The sequence below is a fragment of the Penicilliopsis zonata genome, assembly GCF_001890105.1.
Source record: "Penicilliopsis zonata CBS 506.65 unplaced genomic scaffold ASPZOscaffold_37, whole genome shotgun sequence".
Lineage (NCBI taxonomy): Eukaryota > Fungi > Ascomycota > Eurotiomycetes > Eurotiales > Aspergillaceae > Penicilliopsis > Penicilliopsis zonata.
The window spans coordinates 1-14,231 of record NW_019208941.1 but is presented as its reverse complement, the minus strand read 5'-3'; the positions used below and the strand labels follow the sequence as shown (position 1 = coordinate 14,231).

At 51.8% G+C, this 14,231-nt stretch overlaps 6 protein-coding genes across 6 annotated transcripts; 2 read left to right on the top strand and 4 right to left on the bottom strand.

Moving 5' to 3' along the window:
* Positions 1–433: 433 nt before the first annotated feature.
* Positions 434–1,624, bottom strand: ASPZODRAFT_155466 (hypothetical protein; the record flags this gene model as incomplete). The annotated part of the gene is made up of 1 exon (XM_022726217.1): positions 434–1,624. One exon carries the CDS (start codon positions 1,622–1,624, stop codon positions 434–436), a length of 1,191 nt encoding a protein of 396 aa, XP_022576678.1.
* A 471-nt stretch (positions 1,625–2,095) lies between these two features.
* On the bottom strand, positions 2,096–3,436 carry ASPZODRAFT_77541 (hypothetical protein; the record flags this gene model as incomplete). The annotated part of the gene is made up of 1 exon (XM_022730180.1): positions 2,096–3,436. The coding sequence occupies one exon, from the start codon at positions 3,434–3,436 to the stop codon at positions 2,096–2,098; it is 1,341 nt and encodes a 446-aa protein (XP_022576677.1).
* Positions 3,437–3,816: 380 nt separating this feature from the next.
* On the top strand, positions 3,817–5,601 carry ASPZODRAFT_77557 (hypothetical protein; the record flags this gene model as incomplete). The annotated part of the gene is made up of 6 exons (XM_022730184.1): positions 3,817–3,970; positions 4,020–4,200; positions 4,250–4,414; positions 4,500–4,857; positions 4,954–5,190; positions 5,248–5,601. 6 exons carry the CDS (start codon positions 3,817–3,819, stop codon positions 5,599–5,601), a joined length of 1,449 nt encoding a protein of 482 aa, XP_022576676.1.
* A 56-nt stretch (positions 5,602–5,657) lies between these two features.
* On the bottom strand, positions 5,658–6,307 carry ASPZODRAFT_137442 (hypothetical protein). The gene has a single exon (XM_022724319.1). The coding sequence runs from the start codon at positions 6,261–6,263 to the stop codon at positions 5,706–5,708; it is 558 nt and encodes a 185-aa protein (XP_022576675.1). The 5' UTR covers positions 6,264–6,307; the 3' UTR covers positions 5,658–5,705.
* A 396-nt stretch (positions 6,308–6,703) lies between these two features.
* On the top strand, positions 6,704–7,669 carry ASPZODRAFT_137440 (hypothetical protein). The gene has a single exon (XM_022724318.1). The coding sequence runs from the start codon at positions 6,743–6,745 to the stop codon at positions 7,607–7,609; it is 867 nt and encodes a 288-aa protein (XP_022576674.1). The 5' UTR covers positions 6,704–6,742; the 3' UTR covers positions 7,610–7,669.
* Positions 7,670–8,971: 1,302 nt separating this feature from the next.
* ASPZODRAFT_77515 (hypothetical protein) lies at positions 8,972–11,475 on the bottom strand (the record flags this gene model as incomplete). The annotated part of the gene is made up of 2 exons (XM_022730179.1): positions 8,972–9,559; positions 9,619–11,475. 2 exons carry the CDS (start codon positions 11,473–11,475, stop codon positions 8,972–8,974), a joined length of 2,445 nt encoding a protein of 814 aa, XP_022576673.1.
* Between the last annotated feature and the right edge of the window lie 2,756 nt (positions 11,476–14,231).

The following is a 14,231-nucleotide window of genomic DNA, read 5'->3' as shown; positions in this document are numbered from 1 at the left end:
AGACGGTGGAGGCGGCATAGGCGGGTTGGTTGCAGCCGTGCATATTTGGCAGGCGAGTAGTAAAGCCTATTTCTGTGCTGTAGAATGTAATAGAATATAAATACATATCTCCCCATCACCCAAGCCTCTGAGGATGAACTGCTTCCGCTCTTCTGTTGTCCTGGCCAGCCATGCAAAGGAGCCCTGGGAGATCCTGCTGGCGGAGGTTTTGCATACATGACACCAGCTATCTCATTATGCAGATGGCTGAATGTATGAATGTAATCCTAAGTGGTTAGGGTGAGCCTACAGTATTCTTAATGAAATTGGATGTAATGACTGGGCAGCGAGTGGTAGACACGAAGCCTTCCCTAACCCTAAGTTTCCATATTCCATCTTGAATGGTATTCTAATGGCTTCTAGAATCTCATATTTATTACTATACTCCCTAGATCTAGCTAGCACTCTCCAGTTCCTTCAAAGAGAAGCCCGTGGTGAGGGGATCGGCAGGCTCGGTGACAAAGGTGGCGGCGCCGGTATAGTAGCCCTGGCCCTCGACCTGGACGACGACGCCACGGGCGGAGAGGCCATGGCCGCCGGGGATGTCGACCTCGTCGACGTTGGAGCCGACAAAGGCGCCGCCGTAGGGGTTGGAGACAAGGGAGTGGAACGCCCAGCGCTGGCGGAGCGGGCGGCGGATCTTGGCGGCGGCGAGGGCCATGCGGGCGGCGACGCAGCCGCCCGTCGGGGAGCGGTCGATCTGCTGGTCGGCGAAGAAGCAGAGGCCGGTCTCTGCGCCGGCGACGTCGGCGACCGGGGCGGCGTGGGCGGCGTCAACAACCATGACGCCGTAGAGGTAGAAGTCGAGGTCCATGCCGTGCGGGACGTGGATCTGGGCGCGCACGGCCGGGTTGTCGACGATGGCGGCCTTGACGATGCGGGTGATGCGGTCAAAGGCGGCGATCTGCAGCGGCTGCAGGCCCGTGGAGAAGCCCAGCTCGGTGGCGTCGACCATGCAATACCAGGCGCCGCCATAGGAGAGGTCGACGGTGACGGCGTCGCGGCCGGCGAGCTCCGGCCAGCGGGCGGCGGCGGGGATGGGCACGGAGAGGTCGAGGGCGCCGGCGAAGGAGGGCACGGAGAGGAAGGAGACCAGGCGGGCCGGGTCGGCGGAGCGGCCGTCCGGGGTGGTCGGGACGGACAGGCGGTTGATGCCGCACGGGGTGTGGAGGTTGACGGTCGTGGTAAGCGTGTCGCGGTCAAAGGGCAGGGCGTCGCGGCGCGGGAAGACGGCCAGGTCGTGGGTGTCGACGAGGAAGCGGCCCAGGGCGAGGGCGGCGTGGCCGCACATGGTGGAGTAGCCCTCGTTGTGCAGGTAGAGGACGGCGATGTCGGCGGCGCCTGTGGCGATGAGTTCCGAGTCGCGCACCAGCAGGGCGCCGTACATGCCCTCGTGGCCGCGGGGCTCCAGCATCACGGCCTGGCGGTAGCGGTCGTGGTGGGCGCGGTACTGCTCGCGCTGCTCCAGCAGGGTGCCGGCGACCTTGGGGAAGCCGCTGAGGATGATGCGTGTCGGCTCGCCAGTGGTGTGCATGTCGATGCACTGGATGGCGTCGCCAGCGCGGAAGCGCTCGTAGATGTCCATATTATATATTATGATAGAGTGAGAGTGAGAGTGAGAGTGAGAGTGAGAGAGTAGGAGGGTGAGAAGGAGAGAGAGAGTGAGAGAGAGTAGGAGTAAGAGTGAGAGTAAGAGTGAGTGAGAGCGAGAGTAGGAAGTAGTCAGAGAGAGAGTATTTATGTCCCTCTACCCGGGCCTGTTGCCGGGGTTTCTTATCTAATATGTATTAATGTAATTAATGGTGTTAATGGATATTTCCAACTCCATTGTCTGCTTTCTGCTTTAATCTAGTCTTCCATCTAGTCTTCCGTCTGTTCCACCCCTTCTTTCTAGTCTTCATGATTTCTGTTTTTATTTCTAATTTCTATTATTCTGACTTGTGTTTTTATTTCTAATTTCTATTATTCTGACTTCTGTGTTCATTTATAATTTCTATTATTATGATTTTTTTTTATTCATAATTTCTATATTAATTATTCAAGATTTTTAGATTGATCATAACTTGGCCCACGAGTCCAGCAGCCCCCCCCCCAGCAGATTCCGGTCGTCGCGGCACAGAATGCCGTCCTTGAAGACAGCCGTCACCGTCTCCGGGCGCCCCAGCACGGTGATGTCCTCGAGCGGGTTGGCCTGCAGCAGCAGCAGGTCGGCGCGGAAGCCCGGCTTGACCTGGCCGATGGTGTCGGCCAGGCCCATCATGCGCGCCGGGTTGACGGTGGCGCTGCGCAGGATGTCGGCCGCCGGCAGCACCTGGGCGCGGATCTCAAACTCCAGGGCCTGGTACTTGCCCAGCGGGCCCAGCAGGTCGGACCCGTAGCACAGGGTGACCCCCTCCTCGTGGGCGAGCTTCAGGGCCGTCAGCCCCGCGGCCAGGACGTGCTGGTTCTTGGCGGCGTTGGCGGGCGGCAGGTAGCTGACCAGCGACTCGTCGGCCATGGCGCGCAGGGCGATCAGGGTCGGGGTCAGGAAGGCCCCCTTGGCGGCCATCAGCTGCGCCGTCGGGCGGTCCAGCAGGTTGCCGTGCTCGATGCCCAGCACGCCGTGCTCGATGGCGCGCCGGATGGCCGAGGGGGTGTAGGCGTGGCAGGTCACGTAGGTGCCCGTGTTGCGGGCGACCGAGACAAACGCCTCGATCTCCTCGGGGGTGTACTGGTGGTGCTCCAGGCGGTCGGTCGGGCTGGCGACCCCCCCGCCGCCCATGATCTTAAGGAAGTCGGCGCCGCAGCGGATCTCGTCGCGGGCGACGCGCAGGCACTCGGGCACCCCGTCGGCGACGCGCCCGAGCCCGGAGACGAAGCTGCCGGCGCAGTCGTGGGTGTGGTCGTGGGCGCCGCGGAAGTCGCCGTGGCCGCCCGTCTGGCTCAGGGCGTGGCCGGCCAGCAGGATGCGCGGGCCCGCGATCACCCACTCGGCGCAGGCCTCCTTGAGCGCCAGCGGGGCGCCGCCGCAGTCGCGCACCGTCGTGAAGCCGCGGTACAGCATGTCGCGGCACACGTACACCATGCGGAAGTGCACCTGCTCGATCGGCGTCGCCAGCGTCTGGCGCAGGTCCGGCTCCCCGGGCACGGCGTTGATGTGCACATGGCTGTCGATCAGCCCGGGGCACACGTACTGCCCGCCCACGTCCACCTCGCGGGCGTCCGCAGCGGGCGCGGGCACCAGGGGCTCGTCGCCGATGGCCACGGCGCGCACCTCGCCGCCGGCCAGGTGGATTGTCGCGGGCGCCAGGATCCGGCCCTCCACGGGGTCGACCAGCTTCGCGTTCTTCAGCACCCACGAGGCGTTGGCCGAGTTGACGGGCAGCCAGGGCCGCACAAAGGCTTGGAGTTCAGACATGATGAAGATACAAGGGGAGCACTGGGAAGGGAAAGAAAAGAAGTCAGTAGTCAATGAGAAGATACATAGTCAGATAACCGTGTAATGAAGAAGAGTATCCAATATAGATAAGACGCCGCCGTTCCCGGCCCGGGTGCGCGCACCCGGGCCTTATCCTGACTCCTCCGCCCTGGCCGAATTTCTCATGCACAACCCCAGGAATCGAGCTTCACCGATTGTGGGGGAGATAGGTCCGGTGGGTCGGCCGTTTGGCCACGAGAGATAATGCGATAGCCCTTGCGGCGATAGTTGGGGTCATAAATGCCTTCGCAGCCCTGCTCGCTGCCTGGCCTCCCCCCCCATTGCCCACGCCCGTCTCAGCCATGTCGTCCGACCTCAAGATGGGAGAGGCCTCCAACCCGGCCTTGTCTGCCGACTCGACCGAGCCCGTCGGCAGCTGTGAGCTGTACAGCGATGCCGCCACCAAGAAGCGCGTGCTGCGCAAAATCGACCTCGTCATCCTGCCGCTGCTGTGCTTTGTGTTTTTCTTCCAATGTACGTGCAGAGAGATGCCTGATGTTGGCTTCTGCCTGCTCACCTGCAGATCTCGACAAACAGAGTCTTGCCTTTGCCGCCGTCGAGGGCCTCGAGACTGACCTCCACCTGGTCGGCACCGAGTACTCGTGGACGTCTGCCATGTTCTACGTCGGCCAGCTGGTCTCCGAGTTCCCCTTCATCTATCTCATGTCGCGCCTGCGTCTGTCCAAGTTTGTCGGCGTCACCATGTAAGAGCGCTCTACAGGACCTACCTGGCGCGCCATTACTGACCAGCAGTGTCATCTGGGGCGGAATCTGCATGTGCCTCGCGGCCCCCAAGACGTACGGCCAGTTCCTGGCCGTCCGCTTCCTGCTGGGCGTCAGCGAGGGCGCCGTCAGCCCGGCCTTCATCACCATCACCAGCATCTGGTACAAGAAGTCGGAGCATCCACTACGCATCGGGTATGACTGACTGATTCAAAAATGAAAAAAAAATAAAAAAAAAAAAAAAAAACTTCGTGCTTCCAGATCATGGCTGACTGTCTAGATGCTGGATTACCTGCAACGGCCTGGCCTCCCTGCTGGGCAGCCTGTTGATGTACGGGATCGGGCAGAGCCACAGCCTGACCATGGCCCCCTGGCGCGTCATGTTTATTATCTGTGGCGCCATGACCTCCTTCATCGGCCTGGTCTTCTTCTTCGCCATGCCGGACAACCCGGAGACCGCCTGGTTCCTGACCCCCGAGGAGCGCATCGCCGCCGCCCAGCGGCTGGCCGAGGAGCACGACGGCGGCGACAAGACCAACTTCTCCCTTGAGCAGCTGAAGGAGTCTCTCGGCGACTTCAACTCCTATGCCGCCTTTCTCTTCGGCATCTTGGTCACTGCTCCAGCGCCTGTCTTGACGGTGAGCTTTTTTTTTTTTTTTTTTTTTTTTTTTTTTTTTTTTTTTTTTTTTTTTTTTTTCTTTTCTTTTCTCATACTCTGAATGCTGACAATCTAGTTTGCTACACTCATGATTGAAAGGCTCGGGTACAGCTCCGCGCAGACGCTCATCTACAACTGCCCCTCCGGCGCGGTGCAGATCGTGGCCATCTGGGCGGGCGTGCTGGGCTGCCGTTTCTTCCCACAGAGGCGCTGTCTGGTCGTCATCGGGCTGATCCTGATCCCCATCGTCGGATGTATCCTGCTTGTCGCTCTCCCCTTCCACGGCTGGGGCATTATCGTCGGCGCGTGGCTGGTATGTTGTGTCCTGTCCTGTCGTGTTCTTTTCTGTCTGTCTAACGTAACGGCTCAGGGCGGCACCGGGTCCTCCATCTTCACGATCACGATGAGCCTGAACGCTTCAAACGTCAAGGGCAACACAAAGAAGTCGATCGTCAACACGCTGTACTTCATCGGCTACTGCACGGGCGGCATCGCCTTCCCGCAGCTCTGGAGCTCCAAGGACGCCCCGCGCTACACCAACGGGCTGATCTGCTCGCTGGTCGCATGGGGGCTGTTCATCGTCCTGATGCTGACCTACTGGTCCATCGCCTCCATGCGCAACAAGGAACGCACCCGCCTCGCCGTCGAGGGCTACGTCAGCCCCTACGAGGCCGGCGCCGACGTCACCGACTTCAACGACAAGTCGTTCATGTACACTACCTAGTCTGTCTAGTCTGTCTAGTCTGTCTAGTCTCTCGCCGGCATAGTTCAGTATAGTCAAGTGTTTTTAGTATAGTTGATAGTTGTATAGTGGATATTTCAGTTATGCTATACATATTGCACCTCCCCCATAGGCACCTGGTCCATGTCTCTGCTCATCTTCTCCAACGGGGCAACCGCCAGCTGGGCAAACAGCATGGCGAGCGCCTTGTCGGCGTCGTCAAAGGCATGCTCGCGGTTCATCAGATTGACGGAGCCGATGGTGACGCCGTCCCGCCGCACGGGGATGTTGAGGATGCTCTCGAGTCCGTGCGCCCAGAGGTTTTCGTACTCTGGGAACAGGGCGCGGATGTCGTCGCGCGTCGAGCCGACCAGGATATCGCCCGCGTCGAGCACAGTGCGTTTCCACACGGTGCCGTCGCGCACACGTTTGCGCCCGCCCGCGGCGTGCACGTCCGGGCGCGAGCTGTACAGCCGCAGCAGCGTCTGCGAGGGGCGGTGGTACGCCAGTACCGTGCACGAGGTGTGTGGGAAGGCGACATTCAGGGCGCCCGACAGCGCCGGCCAGAACTCGTCCAGGGCGTCGTCCTGCCCCAGCGTCGCCAGTTGGCTCGCGGCGGCGAGGATGTCCGTCGCCAGTTGGCTCGGGGGCACATCGGGGGTCATGGCGAGTGGCTGGAGCCGAGTAAAGTGAGAAGAAGATAGCAGATAACCAGATAGTAGGAATGGCTATTAGTGGGCTCTATCGAGTAGGCTTTTATCTACTGAATATTACCACGGCCAATTACTGATCGCCGGGTACGCGCACCCGGCCCATCTACCTGTCCGCATCCGGCATCACGGCTATCGCATATACTTTGTCCATATCGCCAGGATTACTGTGGAATATCAGTGTCAGCTTCCATTATCTCCATTGCCACTTGGTGCCATTCCATTGCTAGTGTCAACCATTGCTGGTATCAGTCATGCGCGTCCTGAATCATGAAGCGAGCGTCGGCCTGCTCCGCGGCCTGTCACGGGATGAGGCACGTGACTTCCTGAACCGGTTGCGCCACACGCTGACCGCCCTCTCCGCCGGCGCACGTGACATCCACCAGCCTCCGCGCGACGCCCTCGTCCACGCGGACGGCACGACGACGTTGTTCATGCCCAGCGCCGCGGGCGCCGTCACGGGCATCAAGGTGGTGACGCTGCCCGGCGCGGGGGGTCCGCCCGCGGGCTCCATCAGCCTGTTCGACGCCGCCTCGGGCGACCTGCGCGGCGTTCTCAACGCCGAGGAGCTGACGGCCTTCCGCACGGCGCTGGCCAGCATGCTGGTCTTCACGGAGCGCGAGCTCGAGCCGACCGACGCCGCGGGCCTGGTCATGTTTGGCGCGGGCAAGCAGGCCGAGTGGCATCTCCGCCTGGCGCTCCTGCTGGGCCCGCGCCGAGGGTCCATCGCCACGGTGACGGTCGTCAACCGCAGCCCTGCCTCTCTGGCGGCGTTTGACGCCGCCGTGCTCGCCCCGCTCCGCCGCGAGTATCCCGCCGTGCAGTTCCACGCCCTCGCCAGGGACGGCAACGACGCCTACGACGCCCAGCTGCAGACCGCCGTCGCCGACGCGGCCGCCATCTTCTGCTGCACCCCGTCCACCAGCCCGCTGTTCCCGCACCGCTACCTCTCCGCCACCCGCACCAACCGCTACATCAGCCTGATCGGCTCCTACAAGCCGCACATGCAGGAGGTCGACTCCCAGACCTGTCTGGCGGGGGATCTGCTGGCCGTCGATTCGCGAAGCGCCTGTCTGAAGGAGGCGGGCGAGCTCATCCAAGCGGGCGTCTCGCCCGACGCCGTCACGGAGATCGGCGAAGTCATGGCCTCCCTTGCCCAGGACGAGGCGCTGCAGAACATCCTCCGCCGGGGGTCTGTCGTCTTCAAATGTGTCGGCTTGGGGATCATGGATGTCGTTGCGGGGGACCAGCTCTTGCAGTTGGCGGAGCAGAAGAGCGTCGGCGTGGCAACGTCTTTCTAACGCAGGCTACTTCTCAAGGATAGTAAATAATATGCTCAATATATCCTCTTTATGCTACGATCTATTGTAGGGAAGCTGTGATGCTGGTACTGATACTAGTCTACATATCAACATCCACCCATAGAAGCACCGACAATCTCCGCAAATCCATTTAGAGTCATGGTCTCCGACAACAACGTCGGGAACGGACATCGACCTTAGGTAGAACCAGGTCTGAAACTCGGCCGTCAGCATGCTGTCAATCTATAAGGCAAATCCTATACTTTAAATGAGCCTATAACCCTCACTACGCTCAGGGGCTTAAGGGGCTGGCCCATTGCCGGATTACAAATCTTTCCTGAAAGATTATTGTATATCCAAAAAAAAAGTTGCACGAAGACCTGAAATACTAACTGATCAGCCTTAGACATGCCTCTGTCGACTCGACTCGCTCGCTTGGTTCCGCTGCCCTTTCTATATGCTTATAGTGCATGAGCTCTCTGTCCACTGGGGCGTCCACCACAGCAGTTATATATGATAAGCATCCTAGCTCAGCTCAACTTTTTTCCGGCCTCTATTTTCCCTTCTATCCACCTAAACTTTCCATCTCCGTCAACTTCGGCTCCCTGAGGCAGTTTCCTTAGATCGCAGAGTAGTCCAGAAGATCCGGATCTTGATCCCCAGAAAGAGTAACAATAATGCCAATAGCCTAGAGCTTCGGCGCCAGAGCATTGATGGCATGATTACTGCTCTCCATCATATACTGTATAACATAGTTATCTTCAGTATTGACACCTGAACAATGATTTCCTCTGCACCCCTCGGAGACACATATAAATAGGTGAAACGAATATATAGGCGTTTTTTGGAAATCACTCTTACCAGAAATAAAATCCCTGAATCATAGAGTCCAAAATAGAGAATAAGTAGATTTGGAATAACATAGCATGGTATGCTCATCAACAGGGTGATAATTAAATAGTATAAGCTATGCTTAATTAAATAAACACATGGATGTGTATTGAATTTATCTAAGGTATGCCTTAATCTTAAACCTTGGCTGTCACCTTTAATAAATTTTGGGCCATTTAACATAGTGAAGACTCAATAATGATCCATGCTTATGCACCAACTTGCGCCACTTAATTGGACTGAGGGAATTTAGTAGGAGGATAATTAGTAGCTTTACTATTTTAAAATGACATAGCTCCTCCATGGCTCTTAATATGTACTTCATCAGGCATCGCATCTGGACTGATATACTATCCAATACTTGTATTCTTCGCATGAGAGTGGATCAAAATAGAAAATTAACAACTAAAACTCCACCCAGAGGACTCATAAGGGAATATCGCCTTAACAATTGAAGTCTAATATAGTAAGCTAGTGCTTCGAACCCTTTTTGCCCTTTTTCTTCGATGAGCTTATCCTAGCTGGGGGTTCTTCGGGCAGAACAGTCTCAGGCGGCATACAATCTTCTGTAGCTAACAAGGCGGCTGTAGGCTGGTCATCTCCGTCACTCCATTCAACACACTGAGGATCAGAAACGAGTTCAGTAGGCGTTTCGCAGACATATTCACCTTCGTTTTTATCCTCAAAACCTTCTTCATAAGGGCTCCCAAAATCATCCAAAACTTCATGGTCCGCAAGCTGAATGTGCAACGATGTATGGTCAGGCCGGTCCTGGGGCTTGGCATCAAAATTCTGTGTCGCTTTTACATCCTCCGTGCCCATGCCACGGCTATCAACGAAGCGTCGACAGGTCCCTAAGCCGTTCCTAAGGATCTGTATCTTTCTGTACAATTGCTCTCGCAGTGTACGGCTTTCCTCAGACTCACCGGCGATGCGCGATACCAATGCAGGCGGCATTTCGAATACCTGGATGGGCGTGAATATAGAAGCCAGAGACTGGACCAGTCTGACCTCTACTACTTCCACCGCGATGTCGTCGATGAATCGTTTCAATGCCACCTGGACGATTCAGAACTGATCAGATGAGAACATAGGGATGAACTAGTATTTTTCCGTACCTTGTAATATGCGAGCATGCAATCTAAAGCCTCAGCCGAAGCTAATTTCATCATATCAGGCTCACGGCACTCGAGAAGTGAGTCATGGAGAGCCTGTAGATGGTAATTTCCTTGGAGGTAATGGGACGTCTGTAGATCATCTACCTCAAAGAACTGTTGAATGATTTTGCTTATCTCATCTTGCCTCCTCCCGGCACGGATCTTCTGCAGGGTGTCAGTGAAGTAGTGATTATAGGTGATTGGATGGCCTTTTTGATGAGGTTCAAGGATTTCTTCGCATCTCTGGACCAGGACTTTTCGAAGTTGATCCAGTGCAGGGGAGATGACTTCCGCGAAGAGAACGACCGAAGTTGCTTCGTCAGATATATGTCTAATCAAAAGCCACAAAAATCTCTCGGCTGCCTGCCAGGTCGTAAGAATATGTCGGCGTGCCATAGTTTCCCAGGGACGGCATTGTTCTAGAAAGAGTTCACCGACGATCATAGGGTTGAATGTTCCAGGCAGTTCCCGCCCTTTCGTCTGTTTCATAAGTTCCTGAATATGGCTAATAAAGCCACTTCGCGTGACCAGGATTTGGCCCTCGGTGGCACGTTGATTCTCATGTTCTGCTATTTTTCGGTAGTGGCCCCCCTGACTGAGCCGCTCCGCAAACACTTCATTCAGATTCTGGGTAATAGCGCGGATACGCTTCTGACGTCCTGTAGACGATTGGATACCTTCGAAGAACACGTCGTTGTAAGTGCCATCAACAGCAGCCTTGACCAAAGATTGAAAAGATTGACTGATTTTCAAAAGATAGCACTTCTGCTCGTCTAACGTAGCTCGCGGCTGGCCAAGCTTTTTCAGTTGCTGTGTGCACTCGTACTCCTTTGCTTTTATCTCCTCAATAAGACTCGGAAGCTCAGCCGCAATCTGTCGCAGAAGCAATTGACTGAGGCGGGTTCGTAGTGAGTCGATCCCAACCAAGGAGGATGGCAGTCCTCCCCAAGCTCCCTTGGAGAAGAAGTCACGCTCCTTTTGATCCCGTTCCCCAACTGTCCAAGTCCCTTGGTCGGTATCCATATTCTTGAGCGCATGCCATCCCAGCCGGAATTCAACGTCCCGGTTATTTGCCAAAGATATGAACATTCTTTCGCTTTCCGAGTTTGCAGTCAATGTATCGGGTTTCGTGATGACGCCTAAGGTTCGATTGCCCGACCGGTCAGCGTCCCTTGCCAGCCGTAACACAATCTGGTTCGCGTAGTCATTCTTCGCGGAGACCACTGCTAGAATGACGCTTCGCGGCTCTTTCATATATGACTGGACCACATCCTGGACCAGCTGCACATCAGCCGCAGATTGTTGTTTTGTCTCAGAGTGTATAAGTCCCGGAAGATCGACGATAGTCAAGTGCGGCCTGTCGGGCCCTGACACCTCAACCCGCAGAAGATCATTTGAGAATGCCTTTCCATGTGTGGAGATGCCCATTGCAGCTTTGGCATTCTCAATCAGTTGAGGAAGCCCATCGAATCCATCAAGCTCTTCACAAAAACTCCCTAATGACTGTTGCTCTGCTTCACTGCGCGACTGATGAGGTACGATAGAAACTCTAACTCCGGCCCTGGGGTCTTTGCGGAGCACAAGTTCTGTCGGAAATCTGGTACAGAGGTTGCTTTTGACAGGAAAAGAAACTCCAGAAATTGCTTCAAGTACAGAGCTCTTTCCAGATGACTGGTCACCACACACAATAATTTGTGGCAAAGAAACATAATGGCTGATTCCCTGGGATCGAAGGGTGTCGATAGAGTTCAAGAGATCAAGTTGTTCATCAGTGCAAAGGCTATCCAGAGCCTTTGATTTGAATTCTCTGAGAACCATAGTGCAAAAAAGTAAAGGACCAGGAATAGCCCCTTTGTGAGATGGGGGAAATAGAAAATAAAGTTAGACTTCTTAAAAATTACGCCACTCCACTTTATTTATAGTTAAATTTAACCTTATTATACAGGTTTATATATAACATATCTCATCTGGATTGTTCATTTTGGATGAGCCTATCTAAATTTGTGCTAAGAAAGCAAGGACTATAGAATGCGCAAAGGCTATTGACCAATTAAAAGAATCACCTAGACTAACTAATATAGAGAATTAGCAATATGTGACATTCCAGTGTAACAACTGTACTACATTCATTGTATTTTCCCTTGCCTATGTTGTCTATTAGTCACTGTGGCTGGTTCACCGCAAAGTTCTACGCTAAAGATAATCTATTAAGGCACAGAAGGCCTAGAGAAAGCAGAAGAGATATATATAATGGATATTTAGTAAACCTATCTAGGACGCGCGCAGGCGAGAGAGAAAAGGCAAGTAGGATGACACTAAGCCTAACTAGGCAAACACCTCCAACATAATCTTTCTTTCAGATGTAAGACAAAAGATTTCAATATATCTCTTCAATAGAGGTGAGATGTATTAATGTCAATAGAATTGGGTGCGTTTCTATCTTGTTTCTATCAGCTGGTAATTCGTGGCCCTTGATGGTAATTTTGATGTATCCCTTCGACAAAAAACTCACTGTTCTGGCTCATTGTTCCGCATCAGGAATACTGAGTAATGGTTGGTAGTCGAGTGAAAGAGAAGCAAGGTCCTTATCCCTGCATATATAGGAATGAGCCTGTAACCCTCGCTACGCTCAGGGGCTTGAGGGGCCCCACCAAGATGTTAAGCGAATCAGACTGGAAAATAAAGAAACCTCACTACCCCTGGTGGTGGAGTTATAAGGGGTTAAAGATGTTATAGAAACCTAAATATAGTTAACATAGAATTCTTATATTAAATTTAATTAAGGTTTCTATAATATCTTTAATATCTTAATAACTAGAGGGGCTACAAATCTTAGCTAAGCTTCTAGGGAAAGCTTATTCTCTATATAGTTATCTATTAACTCTATCAGTTAAATAATTAGTATTAAGGTGGTATAGTTATAGGTTAAAATCTCTACTATTTATATAGATATATAGCTATATACTATTATAGAGTTTAGGGCAGGATAATTCTGCTATTTCTAGTTCCTATAGTTCCCTTACTAGTTTTTCCTCTACTACTAGCCTCTATTGTTAGACATCTATATCTAGATAGAATTATTAGTGACTAGTCTAGAAGTAAAGGGTCTAATATTACTATATTAGCCTTATTAATTTTTATCTAGTTTTTCCCTAACTCTCTCTAAAGATTTAATAACTAATTTAATAAATGATTTAATCATCTCATTTATAGTTATACTTAAATCTTCTACTCTTAAATAAGTTAGACTTACTAAATGACTGCTATTTTTGGCGGCCCTTTAGTAATATATAATAACATCATCATAACACGCCCTAACTACAGCTATAACCACATACTTGCTGGACCCACTTAGAAGTAGCAACCTCCTGCAAGTTCTGTTCTAGTGACTACAACATGCAGAGGCTAGTAATATTAGCTCAGCATTGACTAAAGGCTAAAATACCCTTACTATTACGGCACTGAGACATCACCATTTCTGCCCACCATGGCCCCTTTTCTATTCCTATATTCTTTTTAATCCTATAGCTCTACCAATCGCGAGTCCTCCGCCCCTTAACTCTCACTATAGCCTGTTTATTTCTATCTTTATGCCTCCTTCTCTTATCATTTCTACCCACTTAGCCCTGAGTAAATTAGAATAAAAGAAGTCACCGGTAATCTCTTTAAGAGCTACTCGCCACTTTGCCTAATTATGCTTATAGTTATAGCCATTTTTTTCTATAGGCTTCACAGGCTTTAATAATGAAACGTTCTAGACGCCAGCAAAATAATAAGATAGAGAGTTCCTCTACTAAGGATGTGTTGACTATGATGGATATACAGATACCCATCGTCAGATATATGGTTTCTCTTTATATTATTAACTTAACTATTTATTAACTATTTCTTATTAATATTCCTATTATTCATGTATTATCAGGGCCTAACCTTACTATATACTTATATATTATAAATAATATTTATCCCTAAAAGTTATCTAGTTAGTTAATTTAATATTATCTTATTATTAGCTCTATATAGGAAGAATCTTTATATTATTTAGCTAAAAGTTATAAGCCTAATTATATCTAGTTAATATAACTTATTTATACTAATTTACTAGATAGTAAGTTAATCTATTAATAATATTAAATATTATAAATAATTATATCACCCTAATAGACTGCCTATAAATATAACCTTTAATATTAAAAGAATTAGACTGGCTAAACCCGACCCGCGGGTCGGGTTTGGGGCACTAGATTCCTAACCCACCGGGTTTCCGGGTATGCCTAGGGCAAACCCATACCCACCCATGGGTATAGCGGGTTTTAATTAGGTAACCCATGGGTACCCGGCACATGACGCCAAGCCTATAATTATTATCTAGATAGGTTAGTATAGGTTAGGTTTTACTCATACCTATACTTACCTAACTTATAGTATTTTACCATAGTATTATAAATACATAGGGAAAACTAACTTTAGTTAAAATTACTATAGTATTATAAATATATATAAATATCTAACTTTAGTTAAAATATCTATATTATAAGTATTATATATATAAGTATATAACTCTATGCTTATAA